General features: G+C 39.2%; 1 protein-coding gene across 1 annotated transcript; it reads right to left on the bottom strand.

Annotated features, from left to right (window-relative positions):
* Positions 1-19,230: 19,230 nt before the first annotated feature.
* Positions 19,231-24,790, bottom strand: LOC107828646 (transcriptional regulator STERILE APETALA-like). The gene is made up of 3 exons (XM_016655998.2): positions 24,101-24,790; positions 20,458-21,013; positions 19,231-20,032 (listed from the first exon to the last, which is right to left on the bottom strand). The coding sequence occupies exons 1-3, from the start codon at positions 24,302-24,304 to the stop codon at positions 19,452-19,454; spliced, it is 1,341 nt and encodes a 446-aa protein (XP_016511484.2). The 5' UTR covers positions 24,305-24,790; the 3' UTR covers positions 19,231-19,451.
* Between the last annotated feature and the right edge of the window lie 442 nt (positions 24,791-25,232).

Raw genomic sequence — 25,232 nt, 5'->3', positions numbered from 1 at the left:
CTTGAACAGGACATTCTAGTGGTGGATGTCCCTTGGTGCATTGGGGGGGGGGATTTTTAATGTAATCTTGGATCCTAATGGAAAACTAGGGGGTAAGCCATACATGACGCATAGAAGCTTGGAGTTTCAAACATGTACCGACAACTGTGGGGTTACTGATATTGGGTATAATCGTTCCAACTATACATGGTGTAACAACAGAAGTCCTGGCAAGAGAATATGAAAAAGGTTGGACAGAGTTTTTGTTAATGATTTGTGGGATCAACTCTTTCAAAGGTGCTCTATTAGCCACTAAGCTAGGACTGGTTCTAATCATAGGCCTCTTCTAATGAAGAATTTGAATGGCAGCCAAAATCAAATTAAGTACTTCAGATTTCTGAATTGCTGGATGAACCAAGATGGTTTCTTTGACATTGTCAAGGAAGTTTGGGATATGAATGTTGTAGGCAACCCAATATGGTTCCTTCAATCCAAGCTCAAGGCACTTAGTAAGAGATTGACTCAATGGTCCTGGAATGATATAGGGGATATTAATGAAGATGTCATAAGATGGGAAGAAAGGCTTCAAGATTTAGAAGATATTAACACTGAGAATAATACTGAAAAGAGTAGAGAGGATGTCAACAAGGCTCATGCTCAATATATCAGATGGCTTAGTCTTCAAGATTCATTGATCAGACAAATATTCCAGGCGAAATGGTTTGAAGAGGGGGATAACAATACTAGTTACTTTCATTCCATCCTTAGAGAAAGAAAAAGAAAACAGTAGATTAATAGAATCAAAAACAGAAATTGTAATTGGATCAAGGGGATGAGAAGATTGCTAGGAAAGTTGTTAATCACTTTCAATCTCTTTTCAACCTTACTCCTCCGGCTATCAACACTTCTACTCTAGATTGCATCCTTTCTTGTATATCAGGGGAAGAAAATGATATTCTAAATAAGGTACCAGATGAAAAATAAATCAAAAATGTTATTTTTAGCCTGAGCCCTCATAGCACTGCAAGTCCAGATGGCTTCAGTGGTACCTTTTTTCAGAGCTGCTGGGACATCATTCAAAAAGGGGTAACTGCCTTTGTGATAAAATTCTTCAAGGGAAAAGGTTTGACTAAATTCTACTCTCATACATGTTTGGTTTTAATTCCTAAAACTGATAATCCTGCTACCTTTGCTGATTTTAGACCAATTAACCTCTCAAATTTTACTAACAAAATTATTTCTAAAATCATTTCTGTTAGAGTTAATACTCTTTTGCAAAAATTAGTATCTTTAAATCAAAGTGGTTTTGTAAAATATAGGTTGATATATGATAATGTATTACTTGATCAGGAGATCATTCACAATATTGCTCATATTAACAAAGGTGGTAATGTGGTTATTAAGCTTGATATGGATAAAACATATGATAGAATATCTTGGGATTTTATTTATGTTGTTTTAAGAAAGTTTAGATTCTCTGATAGTCAGATTTGACTAATTCATAATCTAAACTCTAATGTGTGGTACTCAATCATTGTGAATGGTACTAGACATGGCTTCTTCTCATCCTCTCAAGGGCTTAAACAAGGAGATCCATTGTCTCCATCATTATTCATAATAGTTGTTGAGGTCTTGTCTAGATCTCTTAACTGTTTATATAGGAATCCTAATTTCATCCCATTTTCTTTGCCTGCTAATGATCTAAAGATTAACTACTTAGCCTATACTGATGATATTGTTATTTTCTGTAGTGGTGACTTTATCTCTGTTAAATTGGTTGTGAACACTATTTCTAAGTATGAAAGGAATTATGGTCAACTTGTTAATAGGGATAAAAGTTATTTCTTAACTGCTCCTAACACCGCGCTATCAGAATCAACATGATTAGAAATTGTTCAAGTTTTATGGATAAGACTTTCCCTTTTACCTATCTAGGTTGCCCTCTTTATGTGGGAAGGAAGAAAATTGATTAGTTTGACAACATGCTTAGTAAGATTGTTAAAAGTCTTAATGGCTGGCAGGGGAAGTTTCTTTATCATGGTGGTTAAGCTATTTGATTAAAAGTATGCTTCAATCCATCTTGGCTATACTCTATCTGCTATGTCCCCCCTAAATGTGTGTTTAGATTAATTGAAAAGCATTTTGCCATTTTTTTCTGGGGTAACTCTGTTGACCATATAAAATACCATTCGAGTTCCTGGAATAATCTTGCTCTTCCTACTGAGGAAGGTGGCATTGGAATGAGGAGATTGGAGGATATTAGTGACATGTTAGCCATGAAAAGGTGGTGGAGGATTATGTCTACATCATCTCTCTAGGCTACCTTCATAAAAAACAAATACTGTGTAAGGGCACATTTAGCCTCAAAGAAACTGGTTCCAGGTAATTTTCATGCTTGGAGTCATGTTCTCAAGGTGAGGGATATTGCAGAGAAGCATATTGTTTGGTACGTAAACTCTGGGTCTAGTAGTTTCTGGTAGGATAATTGGTCATTAAAGGATCCATTGGCAGCTTTGGTTCCTAACACTTGTAAGAGTGCTAAGACCTTGGTTGGGAGTTCATAACAAACGGTCATTGGAACATTTATAAGCTGAAGGACACTCCACCAGAGCAATTGGTCCATCACATTAACTCCATTGTCATTGGCAATCAAGACAATAGGGATCAAGTGTTCTAGGAACTTTCTGAAAATGGCAAATACACTAACAAGAGTGCATGGAATCTGGTAAGGAAGTCTAGACTAAAAGTGCAATACATCAACAAGGTATGGAACTCTAATATCCCTTTTAAAATGTCCTTTTTGGTTTGGAGATTATGGAAAGGTAAACTCCCTTTTGATGAAGTGATTACTAAGTTTGGCAAATAAATTATTTCTAAATGTAACTATTGCCTAAACCCTTCTACATATAGCATGAATCATGTATATATAGAGGGACAAGCTGGTAGTTATATTTGGAATCTATTTGGAAATGCCATTGGTATCCTTTATCACCCCCACCCCATTAGATACATGCTTAACACCTAGACTACTAAGCCAACCAATGATGTACATAGATTAGTGCTAAATATAACTCCTATTATCATATGTTGGTTCTTGTGGAAAGAATTGTGTGTGTGCAGGTATGGTGACAAAATATAGTTCAACATATATAGATTGAATCATCAAATCTCTTGGAGTGTTGAAGTTGTAATCAATAAGGCTTACCCCAATTGCAAACTCAGAATGCCATGGAACAACTTATGTGATTTATTGACAAGATTATAACATGTCCATAAATGCATGGTTGTCAAATGGAGGAAACCGGATAGGGGCAAGGTTAAGATCAACACTGATGGGAGCAATCTACAAGGAGAAGGAAAGGCAGGGCTAGGAGGAGCTCGTAAAGATGAGAATGATGACATAATCATGGCCTTATCAATACCGTTCAATGGAGAAAATCACAATCTTGCTGAAGCTCAGGCAGCATGGACTGGTATCAATTGGTGCGTGCAGAATGGATTCACACAAGCCATCCTTGAGTTGGACTCTCTGTATATTGTAGACATTGTTTGTAAGGAGAGCACAACTAACTATAAACTAAGCCAAATCGCTAACAAGATTAGAGGCATTCTACACACATCCGAAATATAGATAATGTATTGTTGTAGAGAGGCGACCCATCTTGCTGATTGTTTAGCTAAAATGGCAGCAAAAAAATCAACATGCTACTTTCTTCTACTCCAACCAACATATGCCCAGTGAAGCTTAGGGACCTCTTATGCTGGATGAAGAAGAGATGTCTAGCATAAGATACAAATATGATAAGGCCAATTTTTTTGTTAGCTATGTGTATTTTGTAATTAGAGGCGGGTGGACTATTTATAATCTCATATGCCTCATCTTTTGAAGGGTGTGCTCTACCTTTGTGTTGTAATAATGAAACTCTTTTTGTTGATTAATACACCACCCCTAGTATAGTTGGGAAATATTTTTAAAAAACATTATGGCCACTAGCATCAATGAATTAAAAAGATGTGAAAGAAATATGAAGCGAGATGATTGATAGAAAAAGGTAATGTCTCGGGCAAGACGGCCTAGCCGATCGTGCCGTGATCAGACGCCATGCTGCACTCATGGTGGTAATTGTGCTAGAAATTATAATTGAAATTGTGATTGTGATTGATGTCTCAAATGAGGCGGCCTAGCCGATTGGTCCATGATCGAACTCTGTGAAAGTACAGAGGTAGTATGAATGATGGTATATCGGTACTAAAGATCTCCCAACCGAAAAACACTGAAATTTACTTGAAAACTTATGTGGTTCTTGATGTTTTGGTATTGTTTGAGGCTCCTTTTGATTTCATGATTTTTCTCCCGTGTATTATTATTCATTCTATTGAGATGGTGTTTAGTTATATATACTAGCACTATTCGACAATAATATCGTCCCTTTTTGCCGGGGGCACTACATCTTAAATGGATGCAGGTGGTTCCACAGTAGGCAACATTGATCACTGATAACAATACACCCTCCTCCTAGCAGACTTGGTGACACCCACTTCTTTCTGGGGTTATACATATTTTGTTTATCATATTAACATGTTTTAAGGTATAGCTGAAGCCTTGTTGCCGGCACTACTATCGTACTCTTTCTAATTATTAGAGGCTCCGTAGATAAAGTGTGGGTTATATATGGGTGTACGGAAAGTCAAACGAGTGATGTTGTGTTTGAACCATTTATTCCACTTTAGACTATGAAAATGTGCGTATTTTGAGACATTAAAAATGATATAACTAATGGAAATGATTTGGTATTGTATACACGATCTCCCTATTTTCTAATTAATGCAAATATGTCTTCTCATTGTCATGAATGAGTTTGGGTAGAAAGTTTCTAATAGGCTTGCTCGGCCGGGTTCCCTCGGTTGAACGCTAGTCGCGCTCCTCGATTTTGGGGGCGTGATAAACTTGATATCAGAGCCTAAGGTTTTAAAGTATCTTTGGTTGTCTCAGAGCCGTGTCTAGTAGAGTCCTTCTTATCGGTGTGTTATCGACCACATCTATAAGTTGGAGGCTACCTGGACATTTAGGAATAATACCCTTCTTTGATATTTTGGATCGTGCAATAAAACCAATTGTGAGACTGTTCCTTCTCTAAATCGTGCATTGCTCTAACTTTCAGTACATGGCACCTAAGAAGAAAGCAAGAACTGTCCAAAGAGCCAATGCTGTCGTAGGAGTGGTAGTTGATTCTTTATTGGATGATGCAGGTGAGTACTCGAGAGGCGAGAATATTACCCCGACTACTACACTTCCTGATTCCATTACACCTGACCAGGCTACACCAGTTTCTGCACCTACTAAGGGTGCAACGATTCCTCCAACTGATATTTTGGCTCCACCTGCAGCCCCAGCTTCCGATTATGGTATTTCTGATAGGAATCTTAGGGGAGCCATACAGATATTGACACAGAAAGTGGCTTCCTAGGCCCTAAGATCAAATGTTGTACCCATTTCTTCTAGCCGACAAGGGGATTCTACTGGTTCCAATGTGAACAAGTTTCTTCAGTTAGATCCTCCAATGTTCATGGGTGCTTATCTGGAGGAGGAACCCAAGAACTTCATTGATGAGATGCACAAGACTCTTCCAATTATGCGCGCTACTGAGACAGAGGGAGTGGAGTTGGCCGCCTACCGTCTGAAAGGGGTGTCCTATTCTTGGTTTGAGCTGTGGGAGAACTCCCGTGAGGAGGGGAGCCCTCCAGCAAGGTGGTGAGTTTTTTGACGCCTTCATGGACCATTTCCTGCCTGTCTAGACTAGGTCAACCCGTGCCGTAGAGTTTGATAACCTTAAACAGGGTAGCAAGAGTGTGTAGGAGTATTACATTGAGTTCTCTCGCCTGTCCAAGTATGATATTCACATGTTGCCTACTATGGAGGCTAGAGTGCACCGGTTTGTGCATGGCCTTAGCCCCTTGGATATCAATGAGGCTACTACAGTTTCCTTGAATTATGATATGAACTATGGGAAGTTAGTGGCATTTACTCAAGCTAGAAAGAATCGTAAATTGAAGAACATAATGAAACTAGAGGGTAGCAGTAAGGCCCGGTCCACGGGCAACCTTGGAGATTAATTTGGTGGTGGTAGGTTAGCATTTATGGGAGGGTCATCAGGGTCATCCCAGTTTTTTGCTCAGTCTTCAGCCAGTGCACTTCCATCAGGGCCCAGTTAGTAGCATGGGAGTCGTTTCAGGCCCAATCAGGGCAATAGGAGCCCCCATGCCCCAGGTGTGGCAAGATGCACTTGGGGATCTTCTACATGGACCTACCTATATGTTATAGGAGTGAATTAAGGGGTCATATTCAGAGAGACTGTCGTTCATCCCGCCAAGGTGCGGGCAGGGAAACAGCACAAACATCCAGTTCTATAGCTACTACATCTTCAGTACCCCATCCGGTTTGAGGCACTCTAGCACCCGCAAGGTGTGGTGCGCAGATTTCGGGAGGACCCAGCCGTTTCTATGCTATGAGTGGTCGCCAGAGTGCTGAGGCTTCTCTAAATGTTGTCACAAGTATATTGACTATCCATCTCATGATGTGTATGCTCTTATTGATCCCCGTTCCACTTTGTCCTATGTTACTCTTTATGTTGCTATGGAATTTAGGATAGAATTGTAATAGATTCATGAGACTTTCTCTGTATCTACTCTGGTTGGCAACTCTATTGTGGTCGCACGGGTTTATAGGGGTTGTGTTGTCACGGTACGTGGTTGGGACACCATGGCTGATCTCATTGAATAGGGGATGGTTGATTTTGATGTAATAATGGAAATGGATTAACTTTATTCATGTTTTACCAAACTTGATTGTCGAACTAGAACTATGAGGTTTAAATTTCCAAATCAGCCAATTGTTGAATGGAAGAGGGATAAGTGGTGCCAAAAGGTAGGTTTATTTCTTAACTTAAGGCCACAAAGATGATTAACAAGGGGTGTATCTATCATTTGGTCCAGGTTACAGATATCGATGTTGAGGCACCTACACTCGGGTCTATGTCGGTTGTGAATGAATTTCCGGAGGTCTTTGCTGACGAGCTCCCTGGGATTTTTCTAGATAAGGAGATTGATTTTGGGATTGATGTGACGCCAGGCACGCAACCTATATCTATTCCGCCCTACAGGATGGCACCGGAAGAATTGAGTGAGCTAAAGGAACAATTGAAGGGTTTTTCAGAGAAGGGTTTCATTCGACCGAGTGTGTCACCTTGGGGTGCACCAGTTCTCTTTGTAAGGAAGAAAGATGGGTCACTAAGGATGTGTATTGACTACCGGCAGCTCAACAAAGTCACAATAAAAAACAAGTACCCATTACCAAGAATAGATTATTTGTTTTATCAGTAATAGGGTGCTAGGTACTTCTTTAAAATTGATTTACGATCCGGGGATCACCAATTGAAGATCAAGGAGCACCATCGTTCTCTAGAAAATTCTAAAGCTTTCAGATCTGCTGTGGATAATTTCAGTTCCAAATTGATGCCCTGTTAGGAACAGAAGGAGCGAATCTCTTTCTCTTTACTTACGCAATTTCGAAAGAGTCTAGTTGATAGGATTCACTCACAGGAATAATTCAAGTGAAATTGTTTTTTAGTTCAAAGAAGACGCCTCCAACTACTTAGGGGAATCCACTCTTCTTCCTTGCATTCAATTAGGGGCCCCTGCCCTCCATTCTCTCAAGTACCTCTCCGCTTCCTCTGCTTGCTTTCATGTAGTTTATTGCTTAGGTAAAAACGTTTATTCCGGCTAGACTTTCTTCTTCTCTTAAAAAAATGATATTAACATATTTTCCATGCTTCCTTGAAATTTTCCAGAACTGTCATCACCTATGGTTGATTAAGAAAAAAACTAGAATAAGAGACCTATTCTTTTTCCAGTTTCTGATTCCAGAATGTCTGCATCTATTGTTCTTGTTATAGATGAAAGTTTCGATGAACTACACCTCCTGAATTACATCCCTCCTTGCATGCATTTGTTGATTCACTTTCCTTGACAACGAGAATTTAGAGTATATTGTATGGCCGCACAATATTTTATGATTTTTCGGAGGAATTTATAACATCCATTTGCTAATGTGTAATGTGCTTCCTAGTGACAAATCACCAACTCAAGATTCCTTGAAAGCCTTGATCTATGAAACTGACATATACTTGTGCCCAATGCATGCATCATCAGAAGTGGCACACAAAATATTCTCATCACTGAGGCCATACAAATTGAATATTCCAAAAGCTTCTAGAGGCCGGCGCCTGGGTACGGCAATTGAGGTTGCTCCTGCTATAATTCCAGGGCCCATCAGTAGAAATGTCTCAAGGAGTAGTTAAACGGGCAGTAGATAATAACAGAATAATTGTGTGTACTGGTGGACCTTATACTTACGTACCCGGGCTAACGCCCCCTCTCTCTCTCTAGCAGAATGCTATATGTTCTTATTCATATATTACCTTCCATTATTTAAAAAAAACACACACAAATAAAAAATGTTAAGATATTCTTAATGATATTCGGGCTTCTACCCAGCAGAGTCTTCCATAACTGACTGGCCGGTGAAAGGATAGCCGGACACGTTGAAAGCCCGCAGTTATTGATGGCTTGGAAAGAAAGCTGGGCTAGGTCTTCTTCCCTTAGAGAGGCTTATTCTCCTTTCCTGAGTTCTCAAATATTTTCTTTATTCTCTATTTATTCTATTATTAGTTCTATTGTTCCGATCCACTTGTGTTTTAGGAAATCAAACCGAAGTCAATTCATTCAACAATGCCCCCTCGGGACATTCTGTATTGGATTTTGCCAACACCGTTTCACCTTACTTGCTTTTTGTTCTATCTTGTATTTCACCATGGCACACTCTTCCTTTCAAACCGGTAAAAAGAAAGCCCTTAGCCATCATTACATTAATTATGCGCCAGCTTTCATCTCCTTCCACCTATACCTAATCGATTCATACGAGAAATGCCATCCTATTACCGTCTTATCCCCTGCTTTTCAACCTTTCCGTATCTCTCTTTGTACTCTTTCCTTTCCGTCTTTTCAATTCTTTTCATACTTTAGTTTCTTTCTTAAGTAGCTTATTAGCTTGAAAGCTTTCCTTGCCTTTAAGGCTTTACTAGAATATGCTGAAAAGTGATCGGTCATTGAGGAAGACTTAGCTTAGGGCAGAGAAGTAAGGAGACTCCAATATTTATTTCTATTTTATTTTTGTTTTTAAGCCTATTGGCCAACATTGGCATTAAGACTTAATGAATTTATTCACAGATACCTTCTTTCTAAATTCATTCACTAATACCTACGGTTGAAAGAGAACCGAACTTTGTTGGTTCTGTGCCGATAGTGTTCTTTTGTCTTTCAAATTGTGAATCACCGAAGCCAAATCTATCTTGCGTAGACGGGAGACGATGATCGAAGTCAGACTTGAGCATGGGATGAGAACTCGCTCATTTTGATCCCCTTGTTGACCAAGCAAGGTTGCACTGAGAATGAGAACACCAACAGAACACTCTCTCACCCCCACTAACCAGCTAGTGTGCAATGACGACCGGCCCGCAAGCTACTCGATTTTTGTCTTAGCTGCTCTGGATTCTATTCTAGATGCTACTTACTTACATATGATGTTTTATTTCACAGGGTAGCCCATCTATATAGCATAGCTGAAAGCGGACAAAAAATGTTGTTCCCATAGCGTTACATATACTTAGCCCTCTCTCTAACTAAGGATTCAATCCAGGGACGCTTGGGACTGAATTAAATCTTCCGATTTTTTATATCAGCGAGCTAGACCCCTAAAATGCTTGGTACTTTAATGTGGGGAAACCAATCCTCCTTGCTTGTTCCTAGGTCTTTTTTTATCGCCTTATTTCATTCACTCATTTCTGTAATTCATTTCTCTTTTATGAATAGTTGGTTGTGTTGGATGATTGATGGGTAGTTTGAATGATGAATGCTGGAGGTCAGCTTTTTAGAGCGGGTGCTCTGTGCAGTATTCTTTTATGTTTATGTCTGTATTTGTTCTGTAGTTGGATCAGCCGTTTTTCTTAGTATCTCAAGGGTGGATTAATGAATGACTGCTTTAGCTCTATCGACAGAGGCCCCCGCCTAAAGTTCTGACCTTTTCTTCAAGCTCTTCTCTAGGAGAATGGCCCTACCCGATGTGATTGACATCACATCTCGACCTGTTCGGGCTGCAGAGCGAACACCTACTTTGAGGAGAAAGAAATACTTTCCTAAAGTGAAAGTGAATTCAAGCCGATACAAGCAGGATATTCCATAAACAGCTTTTAGGACCTGGTATGGGCACTTTGAATTTCTGCTAATGTCTTTTGGGCTAACAAATGCCCCAGTAGCTTTCATGGATTTTATGAATCGGGTTTTCAAGCCTTTTATTGACTCCTTTGTGATAGGGTTCATTGACGATATTCTTGTATATTTGCGAAGTCGAGAGGACCATGCCGATCATTCAAGGCAGTTCTACAGACTCTTCATCAGCACCAACTGTACTAGAAGTTTTCAAAATGTGAATTTTAGCTTGAATATGTCACATTCTTGGGTCGTGTCGTCTCCAAAAGAAGTAATTAAGGTTGATCCTCAGAAAATTTCAGCGGTGAAGAATTGGCCAAGGCCTACAACTCCAACAGAGATTCGCAGTTTTTTGGGCTTAGCTAGATATTACAGGAAGTTTGTGGAGGGGTTCTTTACTCTTGCCTCTTTGTTGACTAAATTGATACAAAAACGGTTAAGTTCCAATGGTCCGATGCTTATTAAAGGAGCTTCCAGGAGTTGAAATTAAGATTGACTACGCCGCCGTTGTTGACCCTACCAAAGGGTACATATGGGTTTGTGGTATGTTGCGATGCTTCAAGGATTGGGCTTGGGTGTGTATTAATGCAACATGGCAAGGTTATAGCATATGCTTCTAGGTAACTCAAGAATTATGAAAAGAACTATCCAACATATGACTTAGAACTTGCAACGGTGGTTATTGCATTAAAGATGTGGCATCATTATTTGTATGGGATCCATATGGATGTATTCACGGACCACAAGAGCCTTCAATATATTTTCAAATAGAAGGAGTTGAATCCGAGGTAGAGAAGATGGCTTGAGTTACTCAAAGACTACTGCATCGATATTTTCTATCACCCGGGGAAAGCTAATGTTGTGGAAGATGCTCTTAGCCGGAAATCTATGGGTATTTTGGCTCACTTGGAAGCATGTCAAAGGCCGCTGGCCAGGGAGGTTCACCAGTTAGCTAGTTTGGGATTTCGTCTTGCGGACTCTACTGAAGGAGGGGTAATTGTGCAAAATAGGGCTGAATCATTGCTTGTTGTGGAAGTCAAAGAGAAGAAATACCATGATCCATTGTTGGTTGAATTGAAGGAGGGGATTCATAAACATGAAACTATGGTTTTTCTCTTGGAATGGATGATGGTACACTAAGTTACCAAGGGCGGCTATGTGTTCGAAATGTGGATAGTCTCTAGGAAAGAATCATGATCAAGGCTCACACTTCTAGGTATTCCGTACAACTGGGATCTACAAAGATGTATCATGATCTCAAGGAAGTTTATTGGTGGAATGATAAGAAAAGGAATGTGGCGGACTTTGTGGCAAGGTGTACGAATTATCAGCAAGGAAAGGCCGAACACCAATGGCCTGGTGGGTTGGCACAGAACATAGAAATTCCAATGTGTAAGTGGGAAATGATTAATATGGATTTTGTGGTAGAACTACCGCGCACTCCGCACATGTTTGACTCAATTTGGGTGATTGTGGATCGACTCACGAAATTAGCACACTTTCTCCAGTTAAATCTACCGACACAGCGGAATAGTATGCTCAGTTGTATATCAAGGAAATAGTCAGGCTGTATGGCACTGCAGCTTCTATTATTTCAGATCGAGAAACTTAGTTCACGGCCAATTTTCGGAAGAAATTTGGGCAAGGTTTGAGTTCTCAGGTGAATCTTAGTACAATTTTTCATCCACAAACTGATGGAAAGGCAAAGAAGACTATTCAGATGCTTGAGGATATGTTGCATGCTTGTGTTCTTGACTTCAAGGGTAGTTGGGATGATCATTTTCTGCTCATAGAATTTGCCTATAAAAACAGCTACCATGCCAGTATCCGATGATACCATTTGAGGCGTTATATGGTAGGAGATGTAGATCTCTCATTGGGTGATTGGAGATTGGGGAAGCTGAGTTGATAGGACCAGACCTCGTGCATCAGGCTATGGAAAAGGTTAAGATCATTAAGGAGCAGTTGAAAACTGCTCAGAAATGTCAAAAGTCCTATTCGGATGTTCGTTGCCGAGATTTGGAGTTCAAAGAAGATGATTGGGTATTCTTGATGGTTTCCCCCATGAAGTGTATAATGCGGTTTGGAAAGAAAGGGAAATTGAGTCTGAGGTATGTCGGGCCGTACAGAATCATTTAGAGGATTGGTCAGGTGGCGTACAAGTTTGAGCTACCACCCGAGATGTCATTAGTGCACCCGGTATTCCATGTGTCTATGTTGAAGAAGGTAGTTGGAGATCCGTCGGTTATTGTGCCAATTGAGACTATTAAGTTTAATGAAGAACTGTCATATGAAGAAATTCCAGTTGCCATTCTTGATAGGCAAGTCCGAAAGTTGAGGAATAAAGAAATTGCCTCTATGAAGGTGTCATGGAGAAACCAGCAGGGTGAAGAGGCTACTTGGGAGGCCGAGGAAGAGATGAGAAATGCTAATAGTGAACTTTGACCCTCATTCGAGAACGAATGATCTTAAGTGTCGATCAGTTGTAAGGCTCCGTAGAATTTTTCTTAAAAACAGGGTTTCCTTGTGTTGGGGTAGACGTAGATGTTAATGATAGTAGAAGGTACGAACTTTGTAGGTTGAACAGTGCACTGGGAAGTTGAAGGAAAATGTTTGACAAAATGACAGCAGAGTGAGAAAGTATTTTGGGCCATTTTTATGTCAATTTCGCGGCCCAACATACGACTGCAAAACCAATTCGCCGGCTGCACTTTGATTGTATATCCAGCCTTGAAATTTTTTGGAGGGAGGTTCTGCGACACATTATGAGACCGCAGAACAGGTCTGCGAGCCGCATAACGGCAGTAGAGTGGGGCAAACCAGTCGAGTTCAGGAGAGCCATTTCGCGGACCGCAGAAGCATTATGCGGTCACATATGTCACCGCAGATCCTGTTCCAAGGCTTCATTTTTTTGGGTTTTTATAACCCGACCCTACTTCGATAAAATAGATGCAATGGACCATTTTTGAGCTAAAATCTGATATTTTGAGAGTGGGAGAGCGCCTTACAGTGGGAGAGTGATATTCACTCAGTTGTCCATCGATTCTTGCTCAAATATTTGAAGATTAACAAGGAAAAACTCACTAGGTCTTCATCCTAGAGGTAAGAGTCTACACCCTAGCCTTTAAATTCGAAATTTAACTAAAAATGAGTAATTAGCAAGACAATTCTTGGGTATGGGAGTTGTTTATATTGCATGCATGTGTTATCAAAAGGTGTAGGAAGATTGTGAGCTAAAAATGGTAAAGAATGGGTTGTTGGATGATGGAATCTTTCATACAAGGACCTTAAAACCTTAATGCACACCTAGCATTTGACAAAATGCTCAAATGAGCTAGAATCATAATCATCTTTCTAATTTTGGTTCAACTTGTTATATTTCTAAAATAGATTGAAGTAGCTAAGAATTCCGGAATATTTAAGAGTTTAAGGAAGTTCAATTGAGGTATGTTGGCTAAACCCCTTTCTTAGAATTGAATTTCATGGTGTTCATGTAAGTTATGTAAGACTCGAGTTGATCGTTATGAAATTAGTTATTCCGAGTAAACTGGTGTTGAAAGATATATGTTCAACATGTGTTCCAAATGCTTTTATCATGCTATGTTATCATTTGAGGATATATTCAAAGTATGGGTTGTGTGTTATAAATGTTACGACTTCTTCAAGTTTGACTGAAGGTAATCATGCCAAATTATGTGAAAAATCTCTATATGTCTAAGACTCTTAATTGCTCACATGTATACCTAAAGTGCTGGATTGAAAAGTCTTGTTGTTAGTAATGATGATGACGTGTGAAAGTAAAAAGGGGAGCATGAAATATGAAATACGGCCAAGTGCCAAGAATGATATAATAATTGTGGCCACTAGCGCCAATGAATTGAAAAGATGTAAAAGAAGTATGAAGAAGGATGATAGATAGAAAAGGATATTGTATCAGGCGAAACAGCCTAGCCGATTGGGCTATGATCGGATGCCATGTCGTATATATGATGGTGACGGTGCTGGAAATTATAATTGAAATTGTGATTGTGGTTGATGTCTCAAATGAGGTGGCCTAGCCGATCAGGCGTGATCGGACTCCGTGTAAAAGTACGGTGGTATTGTGAATTATAGTATATCGGTACTAAAGATCTCCCAACCTAAAAACATAGAAATTTACATGAAAACTTATGTGGTTCTTAACTTGATGTTTGTCACGACCCAAACCGATGGGGAGCAACAGGCACCCGGTACCTTACTCAACTGAGTACCAAAATAACGTATCTTTTCATATCATACTATCATAAATAACTGAGCCGGAGAGGCTGCCGTGAAATAGGTAGAATACAATAGGTAATGCCAACTTATACATAAGACATATGGGCTTCTAAGACCAAAATAACCACTTGAACACTGAACGTAGGCCGACAATGCCATACGATCTTTTGTGTACATGACATCTGTCTACAAGCCTCTAAGAATACATAATTTTAATAAAGGTCGGGACAAAGTCCCGTCATACCAAACAATACACATATAGCTCATATTAACCAAAACAAGCAACTCTGAAGCAAATGGAGTGGACCAACATCTTCCGCTGCGCTGATAACCTACTTGGAGGGCTCTCGACCTGTTTATCGGGACCTGTGGGCATGAAATGCAGCGTCCCCAGGAAAAAGGGACGTCAGTACGAATAATGTACTAAGTATGTAAGGCACATAAATAAGTACATAACAGACATGGAGGAAATATAGAGTAAATGACTCCACTTGTAAGTCTGGATAACTTTGTAAATCATGAAATAATTATAGTGTCATGCATATGCGTATGAATGTTGTGTCGTGCTTAGGTACATGTTTTATAACATCATCAGGCCTCTAAGAGCATCCCATCATATCATCTCGGGCCTTGTGGGCAAAATTATCAACTTATACCAGATGATCAGGTGGTGGTGCGTATATAACGCAGTAACCTTTTCCCATATCCCATATACATATAATATATGTGTATATAATGCCATCTGGTCATGGGTCAATGCACATGTATAAATGAATGAAATGCATAAGAAATACGTTAATAAGATTTCTATATATATATATATATATATATATATATATATATATATATATATATATATTGTACGCGGTGAAATTAGAGGATTTGATTTCTCGCTCTAAAGTCATTTGAATGCCTCGAGACCCCGAGGACAGGAAGCCACGGCCGAGTTCCCAATCTCGGGGCTCGTCAAGGCCCGACTCAGAGAAGATGGAGATCGAAGCCAAGACAGAGGGGGAAGCTCCCAAGGCACACGACTAAGTCTGACAGGGCGGCCTATCCAGAGCCTATGTTGAGGCGTCACGTCAAGCCATCCCATCTCCATACTTTGTAATTAATCTCCACGTACTTGTAACCGAGTTCCCCTCCTATATAAATGGGACTCACACTACCTTGTAACGGATTGATGTTGCTCCATTTCTCCACAAGTGCAATAATCTCTCTCTCTCTCTTTTCTTTCTAACTTCATTGTTCTTACTGGCCCGAAGTCACCTTGATATTCATTGCTTTCTTACTTGTTCTTCATCGAATTGCTTAGTATTGGCCGTGAAGAGCCTTGTTTAATTATATCCTCAACTGTTATCCCATCCCCGACTATCCCAGATAGCTTGAGCTTGACCCTGACGTTGACCCCGAGGTCCCCCATCGACCAGACCTATACCCGGGCAACAGGCCCCTCGGTTCGATTACTATCTCGTTTTAGCTTACATTTAATCTTTAAACTCCTTATTATCAGCATCAACTGCTCTAACAACTAGCTCGGGAATAGATCACGCATTTTTAGAATCTCATCTACAAATTTAATTGTTGTTACCATTTTTACGGTAAACAGTTTGGCGCCCACTGTGGGGCTAAAAATAATAGTGATTATTTTCTTGTTAGTTTCATTGCACAAACGCACATTATCTTTTACACTTTTTCTTGTCCAAGATCCTTTGATTTCAGGTCAAAAATGTCTGGCTCGGTAAGCAGAGTCGAGAATGTTTACCCCGAAAGTCACAGCGGAAATGGTGAGACTGTTCCAGTGGTTGGCACGACGCCGCGGAACCCCGATAACGCATTTGGGCTAATTCCAGCGGACGCAAGTTCGCGAGGCGCACAACAGGTCGACGAGGCCTCGCACACCGATGGGAGCATTCAGCATATGGACCAACAGGAAGCCCAACAAACCCCGGCTCGGGAAACACATGAAGTTAGTCTTCATGACATTTTTGAAATACTGCAGGCACAGCAGTTGGCTATCGCTCAGTTGCAGAGCCATCTGGGGATCCCCAGTACAGTAGCACCGGAAACGACTCCCTGCGCCGAACGAGTACCCAAAAGATCAAGAAACCATGGATCGATAACCGACCCCGCCACAACGTAGACGCTGGAGGACCACTCCAAGAGAATCAAGTCATGTTCATGGAGGCTCATGCAACAGTTATCTCCAGGGGAAGCGGTCCCGGAACCCGCTCCATAGAAATACGGAACGCTGGAACTCCCTAGGTGCGACAGAACCTCGGATCCCGACAAGCGCACCACCACTTACATATTTGCGGAAAACGGAAGCGACCTTCAAGATGATGAGTTCGAGCCCGTCCCGTTGAAAATGTTCGGGGAAACACTCTCGAGAGAAACCATGATGTGGCGTTGTAGCCTCGCACCTGACTTCACAAACTCGCTTACCATGTCAGCAAATACCCCCCGCAGGAGCACATACTGATGCCATCGAAGCAGTAACGGAAGAGCCCGACACATCTGAGGCCAAACAAAGAGAGAGTGAAACACCACAGGAAGTCGCGCCTCATTCCCTGATAGGATGAATGAGATCGTTCCCGATTTCGGATGACTGGGCGACCCAAGCTTTCGCCCAAAGTTTAATAGAAGCATGTTAGACGACTCCGGGTCATTTCAAACGAAGCTTAATCAAATACCCAGTTGAGACCTGGTCGGATGACCATACCTAGCACCGGCCATGAATCAGGGCCATGGACAACCGTCCGGGAGCCTCTACGGGCCCGATATACCCAAGCAGGCTACCAGCAAAGAAACTAACGGCCAACAGATGGAGGTACCATCCATGCGCGCAAATGGGAGGAACACCACAAGATGCAACCTACCTCGCAACGGTAGGGAAATAGTTCGAAGGCAACATCCTTGAGGAACCTTCAGTGGAACCAGATCTGACGAGCCACTACCGGCAGAGGAACCCCGCCCAATGGAGTACTATTTCGACATTACCATGTCAAACATCGTGATCACCATAAGCGAAACTAGGGACGCCGAACCACTTAGACCTATTCGACCAAGACCCCTTCAAAAGAACCACAACCCGGCGCGGGAACCATAGGGCGCGTGCGACCACGGGATCAAAAATAACCACCAGCTCAAAAGGGCGACAGCTGTGCTGCTCAATAAAAATCGCCGCCGAAGTACCATCGAGCGGTCAGGCTTGAGTCCAGCCCTAAGGGAGGAAGGCATCCGGGAAGGATGAAGCGAACGAGCCACGACGTATTACCACGACAGTGAAGGAGCAATGACACCCTCCGAGGGCTCATAAAATGGGAAGTGAAAATGTTCGCCGTCAGGGAAAAATGGGTCCAGGGAAATATTCCGGAGAACACCCTTATATCCAGGGAAAAGGGCACCGAGACTCCGCCTCGGCATCACACTGACGTATTGGTAACCCTTTCCCTCATTTGAAAATAAATTTAAACCATCAATATCGAATTGATTATTATACTTTAAGGAACATTCAAGATTAATGCAATATTTTTTTCAAATTTCCATGATCTAGTGATCTTAATTTTTATTGCTAAATAGGATACCAGAAATATTTTCATATGCTTTGAATTGTTCAAATCTATTTTGAAGTGAAAAAAAAATAGTTTTATCTACTATGTATAAAGTAATTCAACTCCAAAGGACTCTTCGAAAGATTTTGAAATTTTATTATCCATTCTCATCAAATTGTTACTTCCTATATATCACACGTTTCTTACGAAATTCGGGTTCGATATTCATTTCAAGTGTAATTTTCTTGGCAGAAATCATAGCAGTTGCAAATCATTGTTCTCTATACTTGTTAAAGAAAGAAGTCAAACTTTTTAACTTCACATAACCTTTTTTAAACTTATACATAGTCTATTAAGTGTAATAAAAAATGGGATCCTCGCAAATGTGGGGCCTAAAGCAATTATTTTACTTGCTTTATGGAAGGGCCGCCCCTGATGGTGTCCATGTTTCCAGTACAGCCCCACATAATTTCTGGTTTTATATATGGTCATCTTGTTAGAGCAACAAAGGTGTGAACTGTGGCAATAAATTTCCTCCCTGCTTGTTCAGATTTATTAGAAATGGGATTTGAAATGGAAAGACTTAGAAATTAATAACAGCATCCTTAAACAAAAATTGAAAAGGAAACAAACAATTGAAAAAGAGATGGAAGAACAAGAATAGGCACAAAATGGGATAATTCAACTCATCAGTGAATATTTTTGCGAGTGACTTGTCCGATTGGAAGTAGAGGGTTAGAGAAGTGGTACAATAGCTTAGTGATAGATCAGTGACAAGAATATTCCCATCAAGCTATTGATATTCATGCTTTCTCTATAAGGTTAGATTTCCAATTATTTCTAGTAAAATGTCTACAAAAATATCGGTAACATCTTTTTCAAGACCACTTCACCCTAGTTCTTCTCAAATTCAAATTAAAGTAAATGTAATATAAAACAAATGGTGACTAAATTCATTAACAACAAATTCCAATTCCGGAATAAACATAGGTCTATTTGCAATCTCATAGACTAATATTCCTTCATACTAACCCGAAGAAAAAAGAGAGAAAATTGAAGGCAAAAGCACAGTGAAAATTGGAGAGAAATTACAGAAAGTAAAATGAACTTTGCATTGCATAAAAGATTCTAGGTACAACAGATTATATCTCTCAGAATGTGTTTTTTCCTGTTCTTTTCCTATTCAATCAAGTCAGCTCAACTGTACCTTAAAACCCTTCCTAATTCCCATCTAAAAACCCTTTCCCCTACCAAGAAAACCAATTTTTTTTTTAAAAAAAAAAACAAGCATATCCAATTAACTTCCTTTCTGCTACATCAAGCAATAGCTCCATACTACTATTGTGCACCAAAGTCCCACAAATGGATAGTGGCATCACTGGAACAGGCTGCTAAATACCTTTCATCTGCAATTATAGCATTTATATCACCAATTCTCTCCCTAATACTGTATAGATATGCTCCATGTTGTATCTCCCGCACCCTAATCACATTCCTTATCCACATCAATGCATACCCTCCATTCATGCACCCAACAATTCCCCTTTGGTTTGCTCCTCCAACATTAAACCTGCATATCTCCTCCAAATTGTCCGCCCTACGCACGGTGGCTATGCCCCGGTTGTCCACGGCCACCAGCGTCTCGTTTCGGGCATCAAATGATGCCACGATGAGCCCTCTTCGGAACGGTTGTGCTCTTATTATTATGCCTTGGTTTTGCAAGTCAATTACCATGATCTGCAGGCTGGTGCATGCCACGGCCGTCTCTCGGGTTGTCACCCTGATTCGGCCCACGAGCTCGGTCACCTCGGTCAGTAGGTGCCAACCCATTAACGCTTCTGGATCTGTCAATTCACCACCAACAAAGAGTAGTTCTTCTGTTTCCTTATTCCATATGTGAAATGCCCGTCCTGGAACACCTGAAACAAATGCAAAAATTGCCTACTTAAAGTATCTGTGTAGTTCCTTCGTTACCCACTTAATTTTTGTAGTGATCAGATTGTTATTCTAATTATAACTTCTAATATAAAAGGAGAAATCAAAACATTTCTTTACTTCATTTATGACAGTAAAATATTAGAGTGAATATACTATTACTACTTGGTCAAGAATTTGACCTTTCCTCAAAAGTCTACTAGAAGTGTTAGCCTAATCTTTTCCCTGTATCAAAATGAGGATAGCACACAAATCAAGAAGTTACGATCCTTACCCTTCTTATTTTAAAAAACACTCCACACTTATATTTTAAAAATCCAAAACGTTTAGATCCTCCCTTTTAATTTGCTACTATCCACACATTTCAACGTGACCAAGAAAATAGATATGTTATGAAAAGAAGAACTACCTGCATATAAGCCAACCCACCACTGGTCACAGCCAGTGAAATCAACCAAAGCACCATCATTAACTACGTCCCCTAAATGAGCACGTCTAGGTGGTGCAGCATCACCTATGACCACCACATGAATATCACCATCAAGAGAAGCAAACACAAGTTGAACATCAGACAAAATAATCCCAGAAACAGCTCTAGAGAATGGGCCTAGGCGATCACGGTGATGAGGGTGGAAGGTCGACAACTGTAGCCTCGTAGGTATATAAAATAATTGAACCGAGCCATCGGAGAACCCCGCGGCTAGATGGTGGTCAGACAAGGCTAAACGTCGACAAAATAGGCTGTCGATGTTGTTGTTATTGTCGTCGTTGTCGTTGTTTTCTGGCACGAAATGGAGGGTATTATATGTGTATCTATGGTGAAGGAAATTATTGGCTGTTTGGTGCCAATATATGTACTCCTCCCGCCATGTTTGGCGGAGAAGGTAGTGGCGGTTCCATATCCGGCGGGTCAGGTTTTGCCATAGTAGATCGGAGTGTGACACTGCTTGCCATGTTGAACAAACCTGAATTTAGTGGCCATTATAAAATTTATTAGCAATTTCATAATCATGCCATATGAAAAAGAAGAAAATAAGAAAAAAGCACAACAAAAAAAATCTGAAATCTTAATTGTGAGTAATGAATGTTAAAGGCTCCATATAATGATACATAATAAAAGTATTTCTGTCATTAAACAGTACAAAGTTAGAGTATCATGCCACCATAAAGCCAAGACATGCCTACTACAAAAAAATCAAATTATTGGATCCCTGATTAGTGAAGCTCATCCGTAGTCAATTCCAAAATCCAAGAGTTCTGAAGTAGAGTCAAATAGAAATACATATATATGGAGAGAGACAGTCATAGACACGTGTAAAATCACAATTTTGAGGGCACTTTCACTCTTTGTCATTGTAGGCATGCCTAACATGCTAGCTCACTTGATTTACAATTAGAAAGCAAATTAGAAGGGGGGGAAATCAAAGTTTTACTTAAGAGAACGTTTGGACATAAGAATTTTTTTACATTTTTCGAAAAGTTCATTTTTTTTTAAATCAATGTTTGGTCATAAAATTTTCAATTTTTATTTGAAAATGAATTTCAAAATTTTTCAAAAATTTGAAAAACAACGAAAAGCTATTTTTCAAAATTCACTCAAAACTCACAAAACTACAAAACAACTCAAAATTATATTCATGTCCAAACAGAACTCTAATTTCAAATAACATTTTGCACTCAAAAAAATAATTTTTTTGGAATTTTACGGTTCTTATGTCCAAACGCCCACTTAGAAAAACCTAATGAAGAAAAGAAGTGGGAGGATGGTGATGCATGGGGGAAGTCAGAAAGGGGGTCAGGAAGTAGTAGGGGTAGTAGTAGGCAGTGTAGAGGTAAACATGGTAGTCAGTCTTAGGGTACTACAAGATCTCATCATATGTCTCTCTACTACTGAAGAAGAAATATACTGACATTTTTCGTCCTTTTAATGACACCATCCAGGCTTACAAACACAAGGTACTGTTAACACACACTAGTACGACCCTTAAATGCCAATTTAATTACCTATCTCTCTACTTAATAGTATTCTTTAACAATAGAAAAGGAGAAAAAGACTTTATATGACATTATCTAGTTGAGCAAAAAGATAAGCCTATATATTTTAACATGTCATAACATTTTATGATTAAAGAATATAAAGCTACAACATTTTTTATGTTTTAAATAATTCACTGTTGTCCATTAAACACTTATAAATCACATAAAGAATTGAGCTTTTATTAACTTGGAACGTGTGATTCCCCAGCCCAAAGTCTTTTTGGAGCAATAAACAAGGAAGAATACAGAAGGGACAAAGACACTCTTGAAGGGTCAAAACTGACAGAAGAAAAAGAGATTGACTTGTAAAAGAAAATCCAAACATATATATACAAAAAATTAAACAGGACAGTGACTAGTTTCTTGTGCACTTTTGTGGTCCACAGCATACACGAATACCATAAGCACGAGCATATCAACCTCATCAAAAATCTTTTACTATACATATAAACATCGGATTGATGTTATAACTATTGCTTTTCAATATATTTATATAGCGACGAGACCCCCTTATCCTTTCTTTCTTTCATTTCCAAGAAAGGAGCCTTATGGCCTTTCTCGTTAGAAGCGTCGAATCTTTATACTCTTTTTTGCATTTGCGACAACTTATTTTTGTTTCTTTGACCATGGGTTCTTACTTCTCAAATATATGGTCTTCTATACATCTTAAATTAAATCAACAAGAAGTTAAAAGACTACAATTTTAACCTATAGTGCGTAGTTAGTGGGTACCTATTAATGAGAACCTTTAAGTTAGTCTACATCTAAAAATTAACAAAAGTGACACAATAAATAGAGAAATAGAGAAATGGAGCGACTTCCATATAAATATTAGAATTTAACAGTTTAATTTTAGGATGCCAAAAATAGGGAATAATTCGGGATGACAAAAGAGTCCATATAACAAAAAGATTTGGAGCATATGAGCTTAAACCTGGCATAGTACTACATATTCAAAAACAGTGTGATTTATTTACTGTCCTTTAGTTGCAATCTTGGTCCCACTTTTAATATACCTGAGAGAGAATGTGGGAACAAGAAAACATAATATAAAAAACCCAGAGGATTATGAGGAAAGATCAATGTTTTTGTCCCAATGAAAATGAGCAATAATTTCGGATTTTTTCTTCTTCTTGTCTCCATATTTGGTTACCAGGATCATACTATACAGGAATGTTGGAAAATTAAAGAACAAAAAGTAAAATTCTTAAAAGAGAGAGTACTCATAAGCAAAACCAAATAGTGAAAATGGTATGATTAGTTGCCCACATCTCTAACTAAATATACACATTCTGTTGGCAGTGTTGAAAAGGATCGTGCAATGAAAGGGAAAGGAAGTTGAAGAAACCAAAAGAACCCTTTTCCCTTATGACTATATATATGCTAAAAAGAGGGCCATCTAAATATGGATAATCTAAAGGTGAAAATGATGGCTGCCTTACTATATATTCCCGTCAACAAGCACAAAATGAGAAATTGATGAAAGGAAAAAACAAAATTCAACATAAAGTTTATAAAAATATGTCTGATCCACAAGTACAACCTTCCTCAAACTTAATACTTTTGATGCTCAAATTCTTTATCCTGCAGGTCATGATACAGCTACTGCCTAGCTATTTGGACATATTTACATCATCCAGTACTTGCAATATTTCCTTTATGCATCGATATATGATTTCTTTTTACTTTTTCAGAAAATCTTTAATGCAAATCTGCATCTTGCTATGTAACTACAGCCTATAATTCTCAGGTTCATTGGTTAAAGATATGCACAAATCATCTTTAAGCATGTCATTATGGAAAAATGATTACGCTAAATGTGACCAAGATTTTCATCACATCCTAACAACATCAACAACAACAAACAACAATAATAAACCCGACGTAATTTGACAAGTAGGGTCTGAAGATGGTAATATATATACCAACCTTACCCCTAACTTAAAGATAGAGTAGCACCAAGCACATCACATCCTAACAAGAACCGCAAATAATACCCTAAATTAATAAGTTACCTGAAAAATAACGGATAGGGCTTGAGCAGCAGCCAAACGGCCAATGGAACGAGAAGCATCAGAGGCAACAAGCAAAGCCAAATCCTCCACGAAAGGCTCTGGCCAAACATCATTTCCAGCACGTCTACGGCTCCTAGAGGAAGAAGGCTCTTCTCCTCCTCCAACTCCTCCTAAAGATGAAGGTGGTGATGATGACGACGACATATATAATTAAAGAACGAAAAATTTTGGCTTTGTAACGGAAGAAAAGTACAGAAGTGAAATGTTAGCTGGAGACAAAAGGGTATTACAAGTAAGCCAAAAAACCAAGAAGGGCTAAGAATGTGAGACTTGAGAAGTAAAAGATCCTTCTAACTACTATTTATATAAAGAGAAGGGAGATAATAAATACACAGAGATATAGGGTTTTCTTGAATGAATGAGTATAGTGTGTGTGTATGTGTTTTGTATGTACAAAAGAGACATAAATATTTTGGACGTTTCTTGATTTGTCAACACTTGGCCTAGAGCTCTCTCGTCCTGCTAAGACGGCGGAGGAAAACACTCTTCGGACCTCTGAGAAAATTATAACGGAAGGAAGAAGATGAGAAGAAACTGATGGTTTCTTCCATGTTTCATAACTTGAAGTCTTTTTCAGGTGGTAATTCGATACGTCCACTCGCTTTCTTCCTAGAAAAAACCCTTTTTTACTCCTTTGATCAATCGATTCTCTGTACTTTCTTTTTTTCCTTTCACTTAAGTCATTTTTTGTACTTTTATGTTACTAGAAAGTAGTGATTTTTTTCTTGTGTTATTATGGACTAATGGAAAATCCAATTTTTTTCTCCTTTCTGTTTTTTTTTTCCTCTAGTTTATTGTTTGCTTATGGTACGTGTAACCTTCTATATATATATATATATATAAAAGTATGAATATAATATCGGTTTACAAAAATAACCTTATAATATTAAGCATAATAACTCATAATAAAAGGACATAACCGAAATTTTAAAGATTAGTCTTATAATCCTATTAGTTTTAGGACATAATACTACACCTTAGTAATACTACATAATTACCTTTAGGAATTCTATTAGTATAATTATTTTCGATTTGTCTAATTCATATAATATTGAACAAGTAAATATCTTTA

This window comes from Nicotiana tabacum, chromosome 11 (genome assembly GCF_000715075.1).
Source record: "Nicotiana tabacum cultivar K326 chromosome 11, ASM71507v2, whole genome shotgun sequence".
NCBI lineage: Eukaryota > Viridiplantae > Streptophyta > Magnoliopsida > Solanales > Solanaceae > Nicotiana > Nicotiana tabacum.
Note: the sequence above shows the minus strand (reverse complement) of the source record. Positions and strands in the feature narration are given on the sequence as shown.

Excerpts from the sequence above, each read along its gene's own strand:
- LOC107828646 (XM_016655998.2), bottom strand. The coding sequence starts at position 24,304 with ATGTCGTCGTCATCATCACCACCTTCATCTTTAGGAGGAGTTGGAGGA. Across the intron at positions 21,014-24,100 it reads CCCTATCCGTTATTTTTCAG|GTTTGTTCAACATGGCAAGC; the intron begins GTAACTTATTAA and ends CACTAAATTCAG. Across the intron at positions 20,033-20,457 it reads GTGGGTTGGCTTATATGCAG|GTGTTCCAGGACGGGCATTT; the intron begins GTAGTTCTTCTT and ends CATTTGTTTCAG.